Source organism: Talpa occidentalis, unplaced genomic scaffold (genome assembly GCF_014898055.3).
Source record: "Talpa occidentalis isolate TD23 unplaced genomic scaffold, MPIMG_talOcc4v2.1 talOcc4.12, whole genome shotgun sequence".
NCBI lineage: Eukaryota > Metazoa > Chordata > Mammalia > Eulipotyphla > Talpidae > Talpa > Talpa occidentalis.
The window spans coordinates 1,050,521-1,063,679 of record NW_023601212.1 but is presented as its reverse complement, the minus strand read 5'-3'; the positions used below and the strand labels follow the sequence as shown (position 1 = coordinate 1,063,679).

The window sequence follows — 13,159 nt, the reverse complement described above, 5'->3', positions numbered from 1 at the left end:
CGCCGCGCCGGTGGGAGCCCGCGGGAGGCGTGTTTGGGGTGGGGGCTCTGACAGCCGGATCCAAGCCGTCTACAGGGCGAGGCGCTGCTCCGAGTCCTCACCTGTCCCGCAGGGTGTCTGGAGCCAGTGCAGGGGACGGCGGCGGTATTGGCGAGGATTCGGGGTGTCCTGACTTAAGACTGTGCTTTTAACATTTGGACAGACTCGAGCCCCAAGGAGGCAGCTTCTCCGTGGGGTGCGCAACCAGGGCCCCCTCGTCTGCCCTCGGGCCGTTTGTGATGGGCAGCCCGCCTGGGCCCCGGGGCACGGCCGCGGGGAGCCGCTGCTGTCGGGATGCGGTGCCGGCTGGGTGTGGACTGGCCGTAGGACTCAGAGGGCGACTAAGGGGCCGCCCAGAGCAGAGCGGCCGCAGACGCAGCTGAGTGCACGCCGGCGACTGGCTCGCTGCTCGAGAGGCCGGCCCAGCTGCTGCTGCCTTGGCGCAGGAATGAGCCCTCGGGTCCCGACATCGACCCGTTGAAAGTTTTCTTCTCCAGCATAGGTGGGTGTGCTGTTCCCTCTTCAAAGAGGACGGCCACACAGGGAGACTGGGATCTGTCAGGTGGAGAATTCATCCCGGTCGTGTAATTACTGGGCTCGGCCAGAGATCAAAGTGTGTGGCTCGAGGACGTGGCTTCAAAGGGGAGCCGGGCCCAGCCGGCACAAAGGCCGCATTGTCCCGAGAGCTGTCCTTCCCATGGCCCGGACGCGCTGCCCGGACGGCGCCGACAAAGCGGGTCGGATCCCTGCTCGCGGCTGTCTGCTCTTGCTCTCGCCTGCAAAGGCAAGAACTTTCTCTCTGCCGTTCTCCGTTCTCGTTCCGGGCATGAAAGGCTCGGCGGGCTGGCGTGTGGGTCTCGGCCTTGTTCTTTCAGCGATAACCAAATTTCTCCAACCGCGTCACGTGTCACACCCGCGCTGTGTCTTTGATGTGGACGCAGGCAACGGGTCTGCTCTCAAGGACGCCCCGTCTGCATGGGTCTGACATGTCACACCAGCCCCGAGGAGACACAGCCCCCCCCGCCCCCCACGGAGCCCAGACACTGCCCTGTAAGGAAAATACTTCTTGGAAAGTTTCAAAAGGAAGATGGCAGCAGCAGGAACATCAAAGGGGCGGCTCAGCCACTTAGCCGGGGGCCCTTCTAAGTGCCGCTTAACATTCCTCCGTAATGGGGTTCGGGGTGAGCCTGAAATCGCAGGGACCTCTTCAAAGATCGCGTCTCCCGCCTTTGTTACCGGGTGAGGGTGCCAACCAGCTCGCGCGTCGCCAACCGGCTGTCTGAACGTGAGTCCGATGGAACAGTATTTGCAGAATGTTCTGGCGTGTAGACGGGAGACTTGGTGGTGACGGGCCCTCGGGCGCCTCCGGGTGGCGGGAGACGAGGCCTGCCCTGTTGGCACCGCGTCGGGGAAGCCGCCCCTTGCTCGGCAGGGCCGGGCAGGGAGTGCACGTGGCACGCGGGGGAGAAACCAAAACAGCGTCCCGGGCCCCGGGGGAAAAGCAGGCGCCGGCCTCGTGAGGACGCGTAGCGAGCGCGTGCTCAGTCCTTGTTCACTTGGAAATAGCTGCGAGCAGCAGAAGCTCTTTGAAAGCGTCTCGAGCGAGACGTGGTGACGGGGCGCAGGGGCCTATGAGAAGGTTCGGGGTGTCTCTGGACAGCGCGATGAATGAGGCGTCTGGAAGGGCAGGAGCAGAAACTACCGGGAATCTCCTCTCTGTCTCTTGCTCTTCCTGCCCTGCCCCCTCCCCCCTCCCTTCCTCCCACCCTCTCCCCCGCCCCCCCCCAGGGTGGTGACCCCTGCTCTGCAGGATTCTGTGCAGCTGCTTGCTCCCCTCCTGCTCCCCTCGCCTCAGGACGAGCCCAGGCCTGGAGTCTGCGCTCCTCTCCCTGCCAGCGCACCAGGATGGCTGGGAAGGGCCTGTCTCAACTCCTGGCTGTGGGGAGGCCACTTCCTGGGGCAGCTGCAGCCAGATGTCCATCTCGGTCCACCCTGCTGAGCTGGGGAAATGGGGTATCCCAGGAACGGAAGCCCCCCCAGAAGATGTGGGGACAGTTTCTCAGGGTGGCTCACAAGGGGCTCGTGTGCTCACGACTCTGTCCACAGTCTGTGCTTCATGCTTTTTAAAAAAAAAAAAAAAAAGTGTATTTATGTATGCACACAAGAGCTGGGGTGCAGGCCAGAGGTGGGGGGGTGAGAGGACCCACCAGAGACAGATGGGGAGCAGAACAGGCAGACGGACTGAAATCCACTGCTGAGGGGGGCAGCGGGGAGTCAGGAGAGGTCTGCTGCGCCCTGTGGGTAGCTCCCTGGCCGGCCGGGGGATTGAACTCGTGCTGCAGAGGCTGGTGATAGCTTCATAGGTTGTGCCTCAACCCCTTGCGCCACCGGGGAGGCCCCTCCATGCCTCTTTTACCGAAGCATTAGAAAGCAGACATTTGAGCAAAGTGGGAGAAAAATCCTTTGTGTACTGGCGCGAGCTTTTGGACCTGACACTCGTTTGGGAGAGACCAAGGGTGATTTCAGACGGTCAGTAAGACGACGTGGCTCACGCTTCGGAGGGGCCCCTTCTGAGGCGCCTCTCTGCTTCCCTGCCGTGCACCCCACCCTGCTCCGGGCCTCGGGGCTGATTCTCAGCCGTCGGAGGAGAGGCAGGCGAGGCCGGGCGAGCGGGTGGCCGCCTCCCTGGGCTGCGAGCAGTGAGCTCCCAGGCTGTCAGCGCTGAACCCCAAGCCCCCCGCCCAGCCCCACTTACCCAATACAACAGGAAGTCTGCGCCCCAGGGCTGGCCCCGCCCCCTCCCCCTCTGTGGCTTTTGCCGTGGCATTTCCCCCAGGAGAAGCGATGGAGGCTCCACGCGGAGAGACGGCCCAGAGATGCCCTTCCCTGGCGCTGGAGAGAGTGGGTTCCTGGGGAATTCCAGCTCTGCGAGCCTCTGTGTCGTGGGGCTGCTCTCAGCATCGCAGCAAATGACTCCTCTGGTTTCTGTTCTCCCGCGGCCCCGAGACGGGAAGGCGGGCACCAGAGAGCCGCCCCGGGCGCCCGGCCCCCTGAGCAGGAGCGGGGCCGCCGTGTGTGCTCCGGGAGAGCGGGCCCCGCGCGCTCCTGCTTCTGTGCGGAACCTCGGAACCTCGTCTGAACTCGCTTCTGCTGTGAAGAGCGGCTGCCTTGCAGCCCCGGGGGTCGCCCTTCTCAGAGTCCAGCCTCACGGCACAGTGTCGGGCCGGCGTGCGTGTGTCACCCTCACACTCGCTTCCCTGGTCCGCGCCCGCGCCGGGTCGGGCCGGCCAGTGCCAGCCCCACAGGGGACGTGGTGGACGGGCAGGACTGGTCTCTCCCTGGAGGTGCAACGGCAGCCCAGCCCGTGCCGTTCGGGTCGGGGAGCCCCAGGGTGCTCGGCCACCGTGTCTGGGCACGCGCAGGAATTCGAGTTTCCGGATCCCAGTTTTTCTCAAGATTCAAGCCAAGAGCCAAGTCAGTTACTTTGGGGGTGCGTCTCCCCCTCCGGCCCCCGTGGCCAGCACTGGGGACGATGGCCTGAGCACGGCCGGGCGCCCTGGGGCGCTGGGCAGCGTGTGTTGGGGTCCCGCAATGCTTTGCGAGGCTTATTCCGTGAGGGCCTGGGGAGACAAAGAGTGCATTTGTTTTGTGGAAAGGGGGGGGGGGCGCAGGGGACGGAGCAGAAGCCCAAGGCTGTGCACTGAGGCTTTCAACTCTCCCGGGAAGTGCGGGCTCCGGGGCGTGGAGGAGGGAGGCGCTTGCAGAGGCCCCGACCATGGGACCATGGCCGGCGGGAGCTTCCCCGTCTGAAGGGGGAGTTCCGGGCCCCTCATTCCAGCTCAGGGGTCGCAGACCCACACCCCCTCCCCCAGCAGAGGCCGCAACCCCAAGTGAGCGGTGCCCGACAGCCGCGTCCAGGCCAGGCCGTGTGCCGAGACGCCCCCAGGGCGCCCTGACGGTGGAGGGTGGGACAGGCTGATGTTGTGCCACCCCACGGTGAGCCCCTGGGGCTCAGTTTCTGTCCAGAAGACGCGTCTCAGCCTGTGGGTGAGGGCAAGCGAGGCTGCTGGGGCCGCGCTCCTTACACGCGCTCTCGGGCTGACCCCTGCCCGCCGGCTCCTGCCCCTGCCCTGCCCCTGCTAGGAGGCCCTGCAGCTGCGCAGGCTCCTGCTCTCGCTGTGTGCCCAGGGCCCCAGCCCCCAGTCCCCCCGCCCGCAGCAAGGGACAGCCGCAGGAGGGCCTGGCAGAGCAGGTTTCTTCAAAGCCGAGGAGAATAAATGGAAGGTGATGCCCAAGCTGGGGAAGAATGTGCCCTTGCGTGTCCTCCTGGCTGTAAGGGAAGCTTCTGAATTGCCAGTGGGCCGCCCGGGTCCTGCTGCCGCCCTCCCGAGAGCCAGACAGCGGGGCCGCCCCGAGCCTGTAGCACCACTGCCCTGCCCGCGGACCCAGAGGGCGGTGGGCACAGCCTCCTGAGGAGCCCCTCCCGCCCTCTGCCCCCGCTGGCCTCTCCGTGATGAGCCAGCAAAGGCGGTTGGCGCACCCTGGTGCTGGCCACGGTCAGCCTCCCCCCTTGGCCTGTCACCAGCCTCCCTGCCATCCTGAGGTGTGAGCGCCCCGTGCAAGTGTGGGGGCCGCGTGCAGGTGTGAGTGCCCCATGCGGTGTGAGTGTCCTGTGCAGGTGTGGGCCCCCGTGCAGGTGGGAGCTCCTGTACGGTGTCCCTGCGCCCTAGAGTGGACAAGATTAGGAGTCAGCAGGACGCGCAGAGTTGGCAGGGAAATCGCTGCAGCCGAGCGCACAGGAAGGCTCCCCCCACCCCCCCACCCCGGCCCGGCGTGCATCACTGCGACCTTGAGCACTCTGGGTCTGCTTGGAGGTCGCGGGGGTGTAACTCTCAGGCTTGAGCAACAGCGGCTTCAGCGCAGACTCCACTGCCAGCAAGGCTCCAAGGCGAGGGGGCCGGCCAGGGACTGAGACAGACGCCCCTCGGGGCTCCGGCCCCTCCGCAGACGGGCTCCCTGGCCCCGGCTGACGCGGAGGAGCACCAGCTCACGTCTCCTCAGTCAGAGAGAGCCGGCTGCCCGCTCCCCTCGCGTCCCCGTGGGTCAGGCCCTTTCTCTGTGCCCCGGAGGGCCGTGTTCAAAGGGGAGCTCAGCCCTCAGTCACCTTGGCTGCTCCCAGATTCCTCCCCCGTCACCCACCATCGCCTGGTCCGGCCACTGCCCGAGCCCTCGGTGCCGGGGACACGGGCGCCAGCCAGGCCGTGGCCCCTGGAGGGCACCACCTCGGAGCCCCGCAGCCCTGAGTGGGCTGGCCCAGCCGGCTGCCTGTTGCTGGGCTCCGGGGCTGCCACCCAACGGGCTCGTTGTAAGACCGAGGGAAGCCGGGTCACCCCACTAAACGGCCGATGTCTTGGGGCGTCTTCTCCCTCAGGCTGCCGAGGGCTCTCCCGCGAGGTGGGGCGGGGCCGCCTGAGGCGGGAGGCAGGAGAGTGACCGCTTGAGCCCCTCCCTGTGGGGCCTGGACGGAGCCCAGCGCGAGCGTGAAGGAGTGTAGGGGCCGACTGTGCCGGAGCTGACTGCCCCGTCTCTCATTTTAGAGGCGCCAGCAGGACTGTCCGGGGCAGCAAGGGCCACTGATGGCCCTCCGCGCGGCCTGTCGTGTGGGGCATGGTGGGACGGGCCAGCCTCGCTCTGTCACTTCTCAAGTCGGCGCGATGGCGCATAACCTCGGGTCACGGGGCCACTGCACGAGGGCGGGAACGCCAGGCCCCCCCGAGGTGTCCGGAGTCAGGCGTTGGGCAGGGGCTGACTCTGGGGGGTCCATGCAGCGGGCTCTGCACCGAGTGTCCATGTGGCGCCTCTCCCTGGGAGTCCAGGGCCAAGGGGCCCAGCTTGCAGGCGGGGAAGCCGGGCTCCCCTGGGGAGCACCCACGGCCCTCGGCCCAGAGCTAGGATCTGAGTTCAGCGAGCGAGCGAGGGGCTCCCGCCGTCATCCAGCCGCTGTGCTGCCCCCAGGGCTGATTCTGGCTCCCAGCTGTGTAGACGGGAGCACCGGCAGCGAGCTGGACCCCCGCTCAGACATCACCAATGGTGGCGGGTCGTGGCTTCTGCGCGTCCACGGCGCTGCCGCTGGGGTCAGAGTGTGGAATTAGGGGGCAGGAGAGAGGAAGCAGGACAGGCAGGGGCTTGTGGACGCGAGCGTTGCTCTGGGCCTTGCTCGGGGGGCAGCGATGCAGGGCAACTGCGAGAAGTGAGCACCCGGGCTGTGGGCTCCGTCCCGCCCCCCGAGTCCAGGGCGGGCTGCAGGTGCTGCGGGCGGAGCCGCCAGGCCAGGGTGGTCAGGACCCGTGCACCGCCTGGAGCCGGCTGGGCTGGCCCCTGCTGCGCGCCAGCGCCTGCCTCTGCAGACCGTCCACTGGGTTCCGTCTGCGGCCGGGGCTCCCGTGTCCGGAGCGCCCGCCTCCGGGTGCCTGGTCTGCGGGGACGGGTGGGCAGGGGCGTCACTGGGCGGGGAGTGCGTGTGCACGCCGCTCACCTTGTCTTCTGTGCCCTCTCTCGCAGCTCCAGGGCTCCCTGAAGAGGAAGCAGGTGGTCAGCTTGTCCCCCACCAACACCAAGAGGCCCAACGGCTTTGTGGACGGCGCGTTCCTGGACATCAAGCGAATTCGCATCGGGGAGGCCCTTGGCGCGGGCCCCGGGGCGCTGGCAGTGAGTAACGGGCAGAGCCAGGTCCCGGCGGGGGCCGCACCCCTGAGCCAGGGGCCCCTGAGGAAACCCGGCGCCCCGGCCCCCCTCCCGCTCCCTCCCGGCGACGGCGGGTTCGGTGCCGCCTTGAAGGAGGTGAAGAAGGAGCCAGGGGAGGTGCTGTCCTGCAGCAAGCATGCGGACGGCCCGGCCGCCCAGGACAGCCTCTTCTCCCCCCGCTTCGGGGAGGACCCCGCGGAGCCGCTGATGGACCCCGAGCTGCAGGAGCTGTTCAACGAGCTGACCAGCATCAGCGTGCCGCCCATGAGTGACCAGGAGCTGGAGAACATGATCAACGCCACCATCAAGCAGGACGACCCCTTCCAGCTGGAGCCCGGCCAGCCCAGCCAGAGGGGCACGCCCAGGCCCGCGCTGCCTCTGGACACGGCGGCCGTCAAAAGCGAGTTCTCACCCGGCCTGGCCCAGGGCCCCGTGGGCTCGCCTCAGCTGAGGCCCCCGTCCGCCGGCCCCGCCTTCTCCATGGCCAGCTCCGCCCTGTCCACGTCCTCCCCCATCCCGGTGGCCCCTCAGGGCCAGGCCACACTGCAGACCGCCGCGGGGACCGGCCGGGGCTGGCAGGAGGCGTCCCACGCCCAGCAGCTCAAGCAGATCGCCGCCCAGCGGCAGCAGCACACCCGGCTCCTGCAGCAGCACCAGGCTGCCAGCTGGCCGGCCCTGCCCGCGTCCACTGGACCCTCCCCGGGCCCCTTCGGGCAGGAGAAGATCCCCAGCCCTTCTTTCGGCCCGCAGGGCTCCCCCCGGCCTGGGGCGGCTGGCAGTGGTGGCCAGGCCAAAGTCATGGCCAGCTACGTGTACAAGGCCAGCCCCTCGGCCCAGGCCGGGCACCTGGACGCGCTGATGCCGCAGAAGGCCCAGGACCTCAGTCGCGGCTTCCTCGGCAGCCCGCACGCGGCCCCGGAGCCCCGGCTCGGCAGCACCAAGCCCCTGTTCCACTTCGGGTCCGACCCAGCGAGCCAGCAGGCGCCTCCTGTGCTGGCCCCCCAGGGCAAGTCTGCCCTCCTGCACTACGGCCCGCAGCCACCGCCAGCGGCCCAGGCCGCCCCGCCGCTGCCCAGCCAGCCCCTGCTGCGGTCGCCCCTGCCACTCCAGCAGAAGGTCCTGCTCCAGAAGATGCAGACCCCGCCCGTCACGGGGCTGGGCTATCAAGTGGCCCCGCAGCACCGGCAGGTAAGACCCCCGGGTGGCCCGGCGAGGCTATGCGGCTGCGGTCGCTGAGTTTGGGCTGGATCAGGTCGCCAAGGCCCTGTGGTCTTGCTGGGCCCCGGGAAGACCCCTGAGGCCTGCGGTCCTGCAGGCCTGGCTGGGACCTCCTCGCAGAGCCCGCGTGCAGGGTCTGTGGCGACCCGCTGGCTTCTCAGGAGCTGCGCTGTGTTTCCAGCCTGCGGGGCTGCCCGCAGCCAGCACTCGCTCGTGTCTGGCCCTGCCACGAGCAGGGCTACTCAGCCGTGCCTGGCGGCCCTGGAGCTGGCGAGGCGGCAGGGAGGGGGCACCCACTGGCTGGTCTGCGTCCCCACGCGTAACTGGACACGTCCTGGTGCCCATCGGGTCGCGTGAGCTGTGGCTGAACTTGTCCGTGGGGCAGCTCAGCCCTCAGTGAGGCGGGTCCTGCTGCTGGCACCCTGGGGGGGAGCCTGGCTTTGAAACCCTGGTCTCAGCGCTGGGAGGACAGGCAGGGGCGTGAGGGGGCTGGGGGGCTGGCCATCTCACCCACGGGGAGCCCTGCTGTGACCAAAGCCGCAGCTCGCGGTGTGCCCCGCTGTGGCTGGCAGAGAAGACGGGTTTTGTTCCGCTCAGACCTGCATGTGTCTTCAGAGCAGGCTGGACGGTGCCTCTGACTCCCGGAGACGGTGAAAGGGGCGCGTTTGGAGGAGAGAGGGAGGAGCCGGGAGGCCTGGCTGGCCCAGAGCTGCTCTGTGCGTGGCGTCTGGGGGACCACGTGCGGGTCCCGGCACAGACAGGGCGCACGGGCCAGCGTGGAGACTAGGGCCGGGGCCGGCGCCTTCCTCGCCCAGAGCGGGTGCTGCAAGCCCCTTGGACTGTGGCCAGCCCCCCCTCCACCCTCCACGCGCGACGCGGCAAGGGTCAGGCCGTCTGCGCGTGTATCCATGCAAGAGCGTGATCGTTCCAAGTGCAGATTGTGAAAACCGGACTCAGTGTAGAGTCGTGTCTATTCTGCAGCCTCTCGTGCTGCGATTCCGTGCAACATGGACACGCGGGGCTGCCACGGGGGCTGCCCACGGTCGCGCTAGGCGCCGTGTTGGCCTGGCCAGCCCCTGGCCAGGTCACGTCCCCTCCGACGTGCACTAGCCGGGTGAGCGCTGGCAGGTCACGGACCCTCACTCAGCCTCAGTTTCCTCGTCCGTATGTGCGGAAAGAATAAAATGTCCCAGGGTTTTTTCTTTTGGAGAATCGAATCAAATAATTCACCCCAGAGCCAGAACAGAGCTGGCTGTTGTGATGACTCTCCTCGAACAGCCACGGTGACACCTAAAGGCTTTGGTGTAAATCTCACATTCTTGCGTGCACAGTCTTAGGGAATCCCCCGCAGTCTCCGTCCGTCCCGCGACATGTGAGTGGGGAGTTACCCGCCCCCCACGCCTGCCAGTTCAGCTGGTTTTTTTTTTAAGATTTATTTATTTACACAAGCACTGGGCACAGTCAGAAGCGCGGGAGGGCGAGAGGATTCACCAGAGCCAGAGCGGGGAGCAGAGCAGGCAGAAGGACCGAAGGACACTGGTGAGGGGAGCAGCGGGCGGCAGGAGAGGTCTGCGCGCCACGTGGGACCCTCCTCCGGTGGCCGGGGAGCAGCCGGGGATCGAACTGGCACCGCAGAGGCTGCGGGCAGCTTCGCAACCCAGCGCTCAACCGCTGCAACACCGGGGAGGCCCCGCCAGTTCAGTTTTGAGCCTCTTCTTAGCCCTTCGCAGACCAGAGCTCCGTGTGCTGGGTGTCCCTGGCTCCCTCCCACCTTGTCATCCGAGCAGCTCACAGCCCAGAGCACAGCGGCCGGAGTCAGTGAGGGCGACAGTTAACTCCCGCGGGAAGGAAAGAAACACGGCAACAGGGGACACTGGCCTTGGCATCCCAACAGGAGGCGGCACTCCCGGGCGGGGAACAGCTTCTGTTATTCTCTCTGCGGTCTTTGTCCGCGCGCTGCGTCGTCAGTAAGAGCCGCGCGGCGCGAGCATTGGCAGGCGACGTAGCTTGTTGAATACCAACTTTCCAGCGACGGGAAAAAGGGGGTATGAGGGTAAGAAATCGATTTGATCCTGGCGATGGAAATGCAGGCGGGTGAATGGAAACCCTGACAGATATTTACCTGTGATGTGCATTAATACGGGTGGCGCAGGCGCTGCCCTTCGCACTGTTCTAATTAGTTGGGCCTTTTCTAATCAGATGTCAGATGAGATCAGTTTAGCAGAGGGGAGGGCGGCTTCTTTTTGTGCAAAAGCCCATCTAGCAGTCTTCCGGACATTTGCACGGTGATGGTTAATTAAAGTCAAGCGCCAAGACGTGAGATTCAGAAGCTGTTTACTAGGAGGGGTTCAAGGTTTGAAACAAAAGGCTGTACAAATATTTAGACTTCAGGGATCAGAGGGAGGCAGTGGGAGTGAGTCATCCTACTCTCTTATGTTGTGCTTTAAGCAGGGAAAACCAGATCCACACGCACACGCACACGCACGCACGGCTCTCTGGGTACGAATTAGGAAACTCTGGCTGAATGTCTCCATTTATGCAATGAATCTGAGCAATAAAGTGGCTCCTAATTCTCCAAGCAATCAATCGAGTGCGGCATCACAGGGAGCTGGTGCTTTCCTGCCCACCCTGCAGAATCACGCTTCCAGCCCCCGAGGACAGAGCCTGGGGGTGGCTGACCTGCTCCCCCAGTCTCCGGGATTTCCCACTGGCCGCCTTCCACAGGAGCCTGGGTCCAGCCCCATCAACACGAACCTTGGCCGCCTGAGACCCCGCAGCACGGGGTGAGGTCGCTCCCGGGGCGCCCACCTCCACCCGGCCCCTGGCCACCCACATTGTCCAGGCCCCTCCCCTGGCCTGGACGCCTCCTCTCTCAGGCTTCCCCGCAGGCTGGTGTGGGGCTCGCCCGGCCCCTGGCCTCCAGACACCTGCTCCGTGCAGGGCAGGAAGGGGGCAGAGGATAGAGACCCTGGCGCTGTCAGGGTCCCGGCGCACACACTTTTCTGGAAGGGCCAAGGGCTTGCTGACGCCCGGCCCATCCCTGTCCTCATCTCTATCCAACGGCGTCCACGGGGCCGGCTTCTGCCCACCGTCCCTCCTCGCCCCCTTCTCACCAGCTCGCCCGCCTGCCTCCAGCCCTGCCTCTGGCGCCGGGGAGCACACGGAACCAGGGCTTCACCACATGAGCCCCCGCCTCGGCCCTTCTCCTTCCCAGAACCAAACCCAGCCGTGCACTGCCCGGCGCGCCGAACCTGCCCTCCGCTCTCCTGCAGGCCCGTTGGTGCCGCTCACAGGCACCTGCCCCCCACTTCTGCTGCCGCCCGTGCCCGGGGTGACCGTGACCCCTGTGGCCTCGGGGGCAGGCTGGGCAGTGTCCTCACTGCACTCTGGGGGTCCAGGCCGGGGCTGGGGTCAGCTGTCTGTGCAGCCCGGCCCCCACCGCCACCCCGGTGCCGCGTCCCTGGTCGCCCTCCCGTGGGTGTCTGCCCAGCCGCCCGCCAGCAGCACCGTCTCTGGAGTGTCAGCGGGAGATTGGGTTTAACCGCCAAGGTTAATCAGGCGAGGACCCGCCGGGGCCTGTGGGACGAGTGACCGGGGCGGTGACTGCAGGTGCAGGTGGTGACCGTCGTGCCGGCCCTGGTAACGCGTGTCTGTGCCTCGGCACGGGCAGGATGGACCGGGGTGGAGGAAGCACAGGAGCCTCGTACGAGTGACCATGTGACTGAGGCATTGCCGGGGTCAGTGCGGCGACCGGACATGCGGACAGCTGAGAAGGCGCGTTCTTGCTGACAGTCAGCTACAGGAAGAAGAGAAAACTTTTGAACCAGAAATGCCCGCGGGCGAGAGGGTTTTTGTGTTGTTCTTCTTCTGCTCTCTTGGGCGGGCATTTGCTTCATAAGCTGCCTGTCCCCGGGGAGAGCCTGTCCGTGGCCTCAGCCGCATCCTTCCCTCCGTCGCCACCTCAGGCCGGCAGAGTGGGGGATGTTCAGCTTCTGAACGAACCTTGAAGGCCACAGGGCCTCGAGCAGCCTAACCCCGGCTCGCGGGTCGCAGTGAGCGTTTGAGGCTGTCCTGGGGTGAGTGGCCGTGAGTGGCCGGGCCGTCGGCGCACACACTCAGCTCGCAGGGCCCTGGGTGGGCGTCCCCGTATTCCGAGAAGCCCCCAGCGCAGACACGAGAGCTAGGACCAGGGCTCCAGTCCAGCCTGTGTCCACCACCCGAGGCCGCCCCTCAATGTCCCCTCCCTGACACCCGTCGTCCCGCCCTCGGGGGTGGTCAGGGCCGCGTGCTGCCGTCCGTGTTGAGCAGCGGCCGCAGCTCCTGGCACAGGTCACTTCCCAGCAAAGGCAGGTCCCGGGGCCCGGCCGTCCTCGAGGGTGCAGGAGAGAGGCAGGGGTGGGCACGGCCTCCCCGCCGGAGCCTCCGTGTGTCACCGGAGGACTTTGGAAACCAGCGAGAAAGCCGGATCCTTCCCTCTGCCTCCCCGCACGCGCACGCGCGTGTGTGTGTTTGTGTGTGTGACAGAGACCGTGTTGGCTGCGACGCAGGAGTCGGGGATGTGTTGAGCCGGAAGCACCAGCACCCACCGCTGGCCTGAGGCAGAAATTCTCTGTCTTTCTCCAGGTTTTGGAACAAGCATTGGATAAAACCAGGACAGTTTTCTTAGGAACTTTTCTTAGACGTGCGAATACCTGTGTAAACACGCATCAGGCATGGACTGAGAACATTTTCCAAATTATAAAAAGAGAAAGATCAGTTGTGTGCAGAGACGTTCGTTTCTGGAAATAAGCTATTTCCCGTCGCAGAAACATTCCTTGCAGCTTGGCAGGAACACGGCCCCTGGCCGAGGCGCTGGCCCTGGGCCGAGGGCACGCGTTCGGGCCGCGTGCACATTTTCAGCTCTTCTCCTGCACCTCGAGTTCCAGCCCAGCGACAGAGAGGCTAGGGTAAAGCGGATCCTTTTGGGGAGAGGAGCCGGGAGGCCCGAGACCCGCATCTAGGAAGGACGGAGGAAGGACGTGGGCTCGGGAATGTCTGATCCCAGACTCGGCCCCTCGGGGCTCCACCCCGTGGCTCTCTGGATGTTCAGACAAGCTGCGCGGGGAGTGGACAGAAACCCCTCACCAAGGCCTGCTCGTGCAGTTTGGGGGGGCGCTCG

General features: G+C 66.3%; 1 protein-coding gene across 1 annotated transcript in view; it reads left to right on the top strand.

Annotated features, from left to right (window-relative positions):
- Positions 1-13,159, top strand: part of MAML2 (mastermind like transcriptional coactivator 2) — a 124,871-nt gene that overhangs the window by 83,385 nt on the left and 28,327 nt on the right. Inside the window, exon 3 of the mRNA XM_054692917.1 lies at positions 6,601-7,971. Within this exon, the coding sequence (XP_054548892.1) occupies positions 6,601-7,971 (1,371 nt within the window). The remainder of the gene's footprint in view (positions 1-6,600; positions 7,972-13,159) is intronic.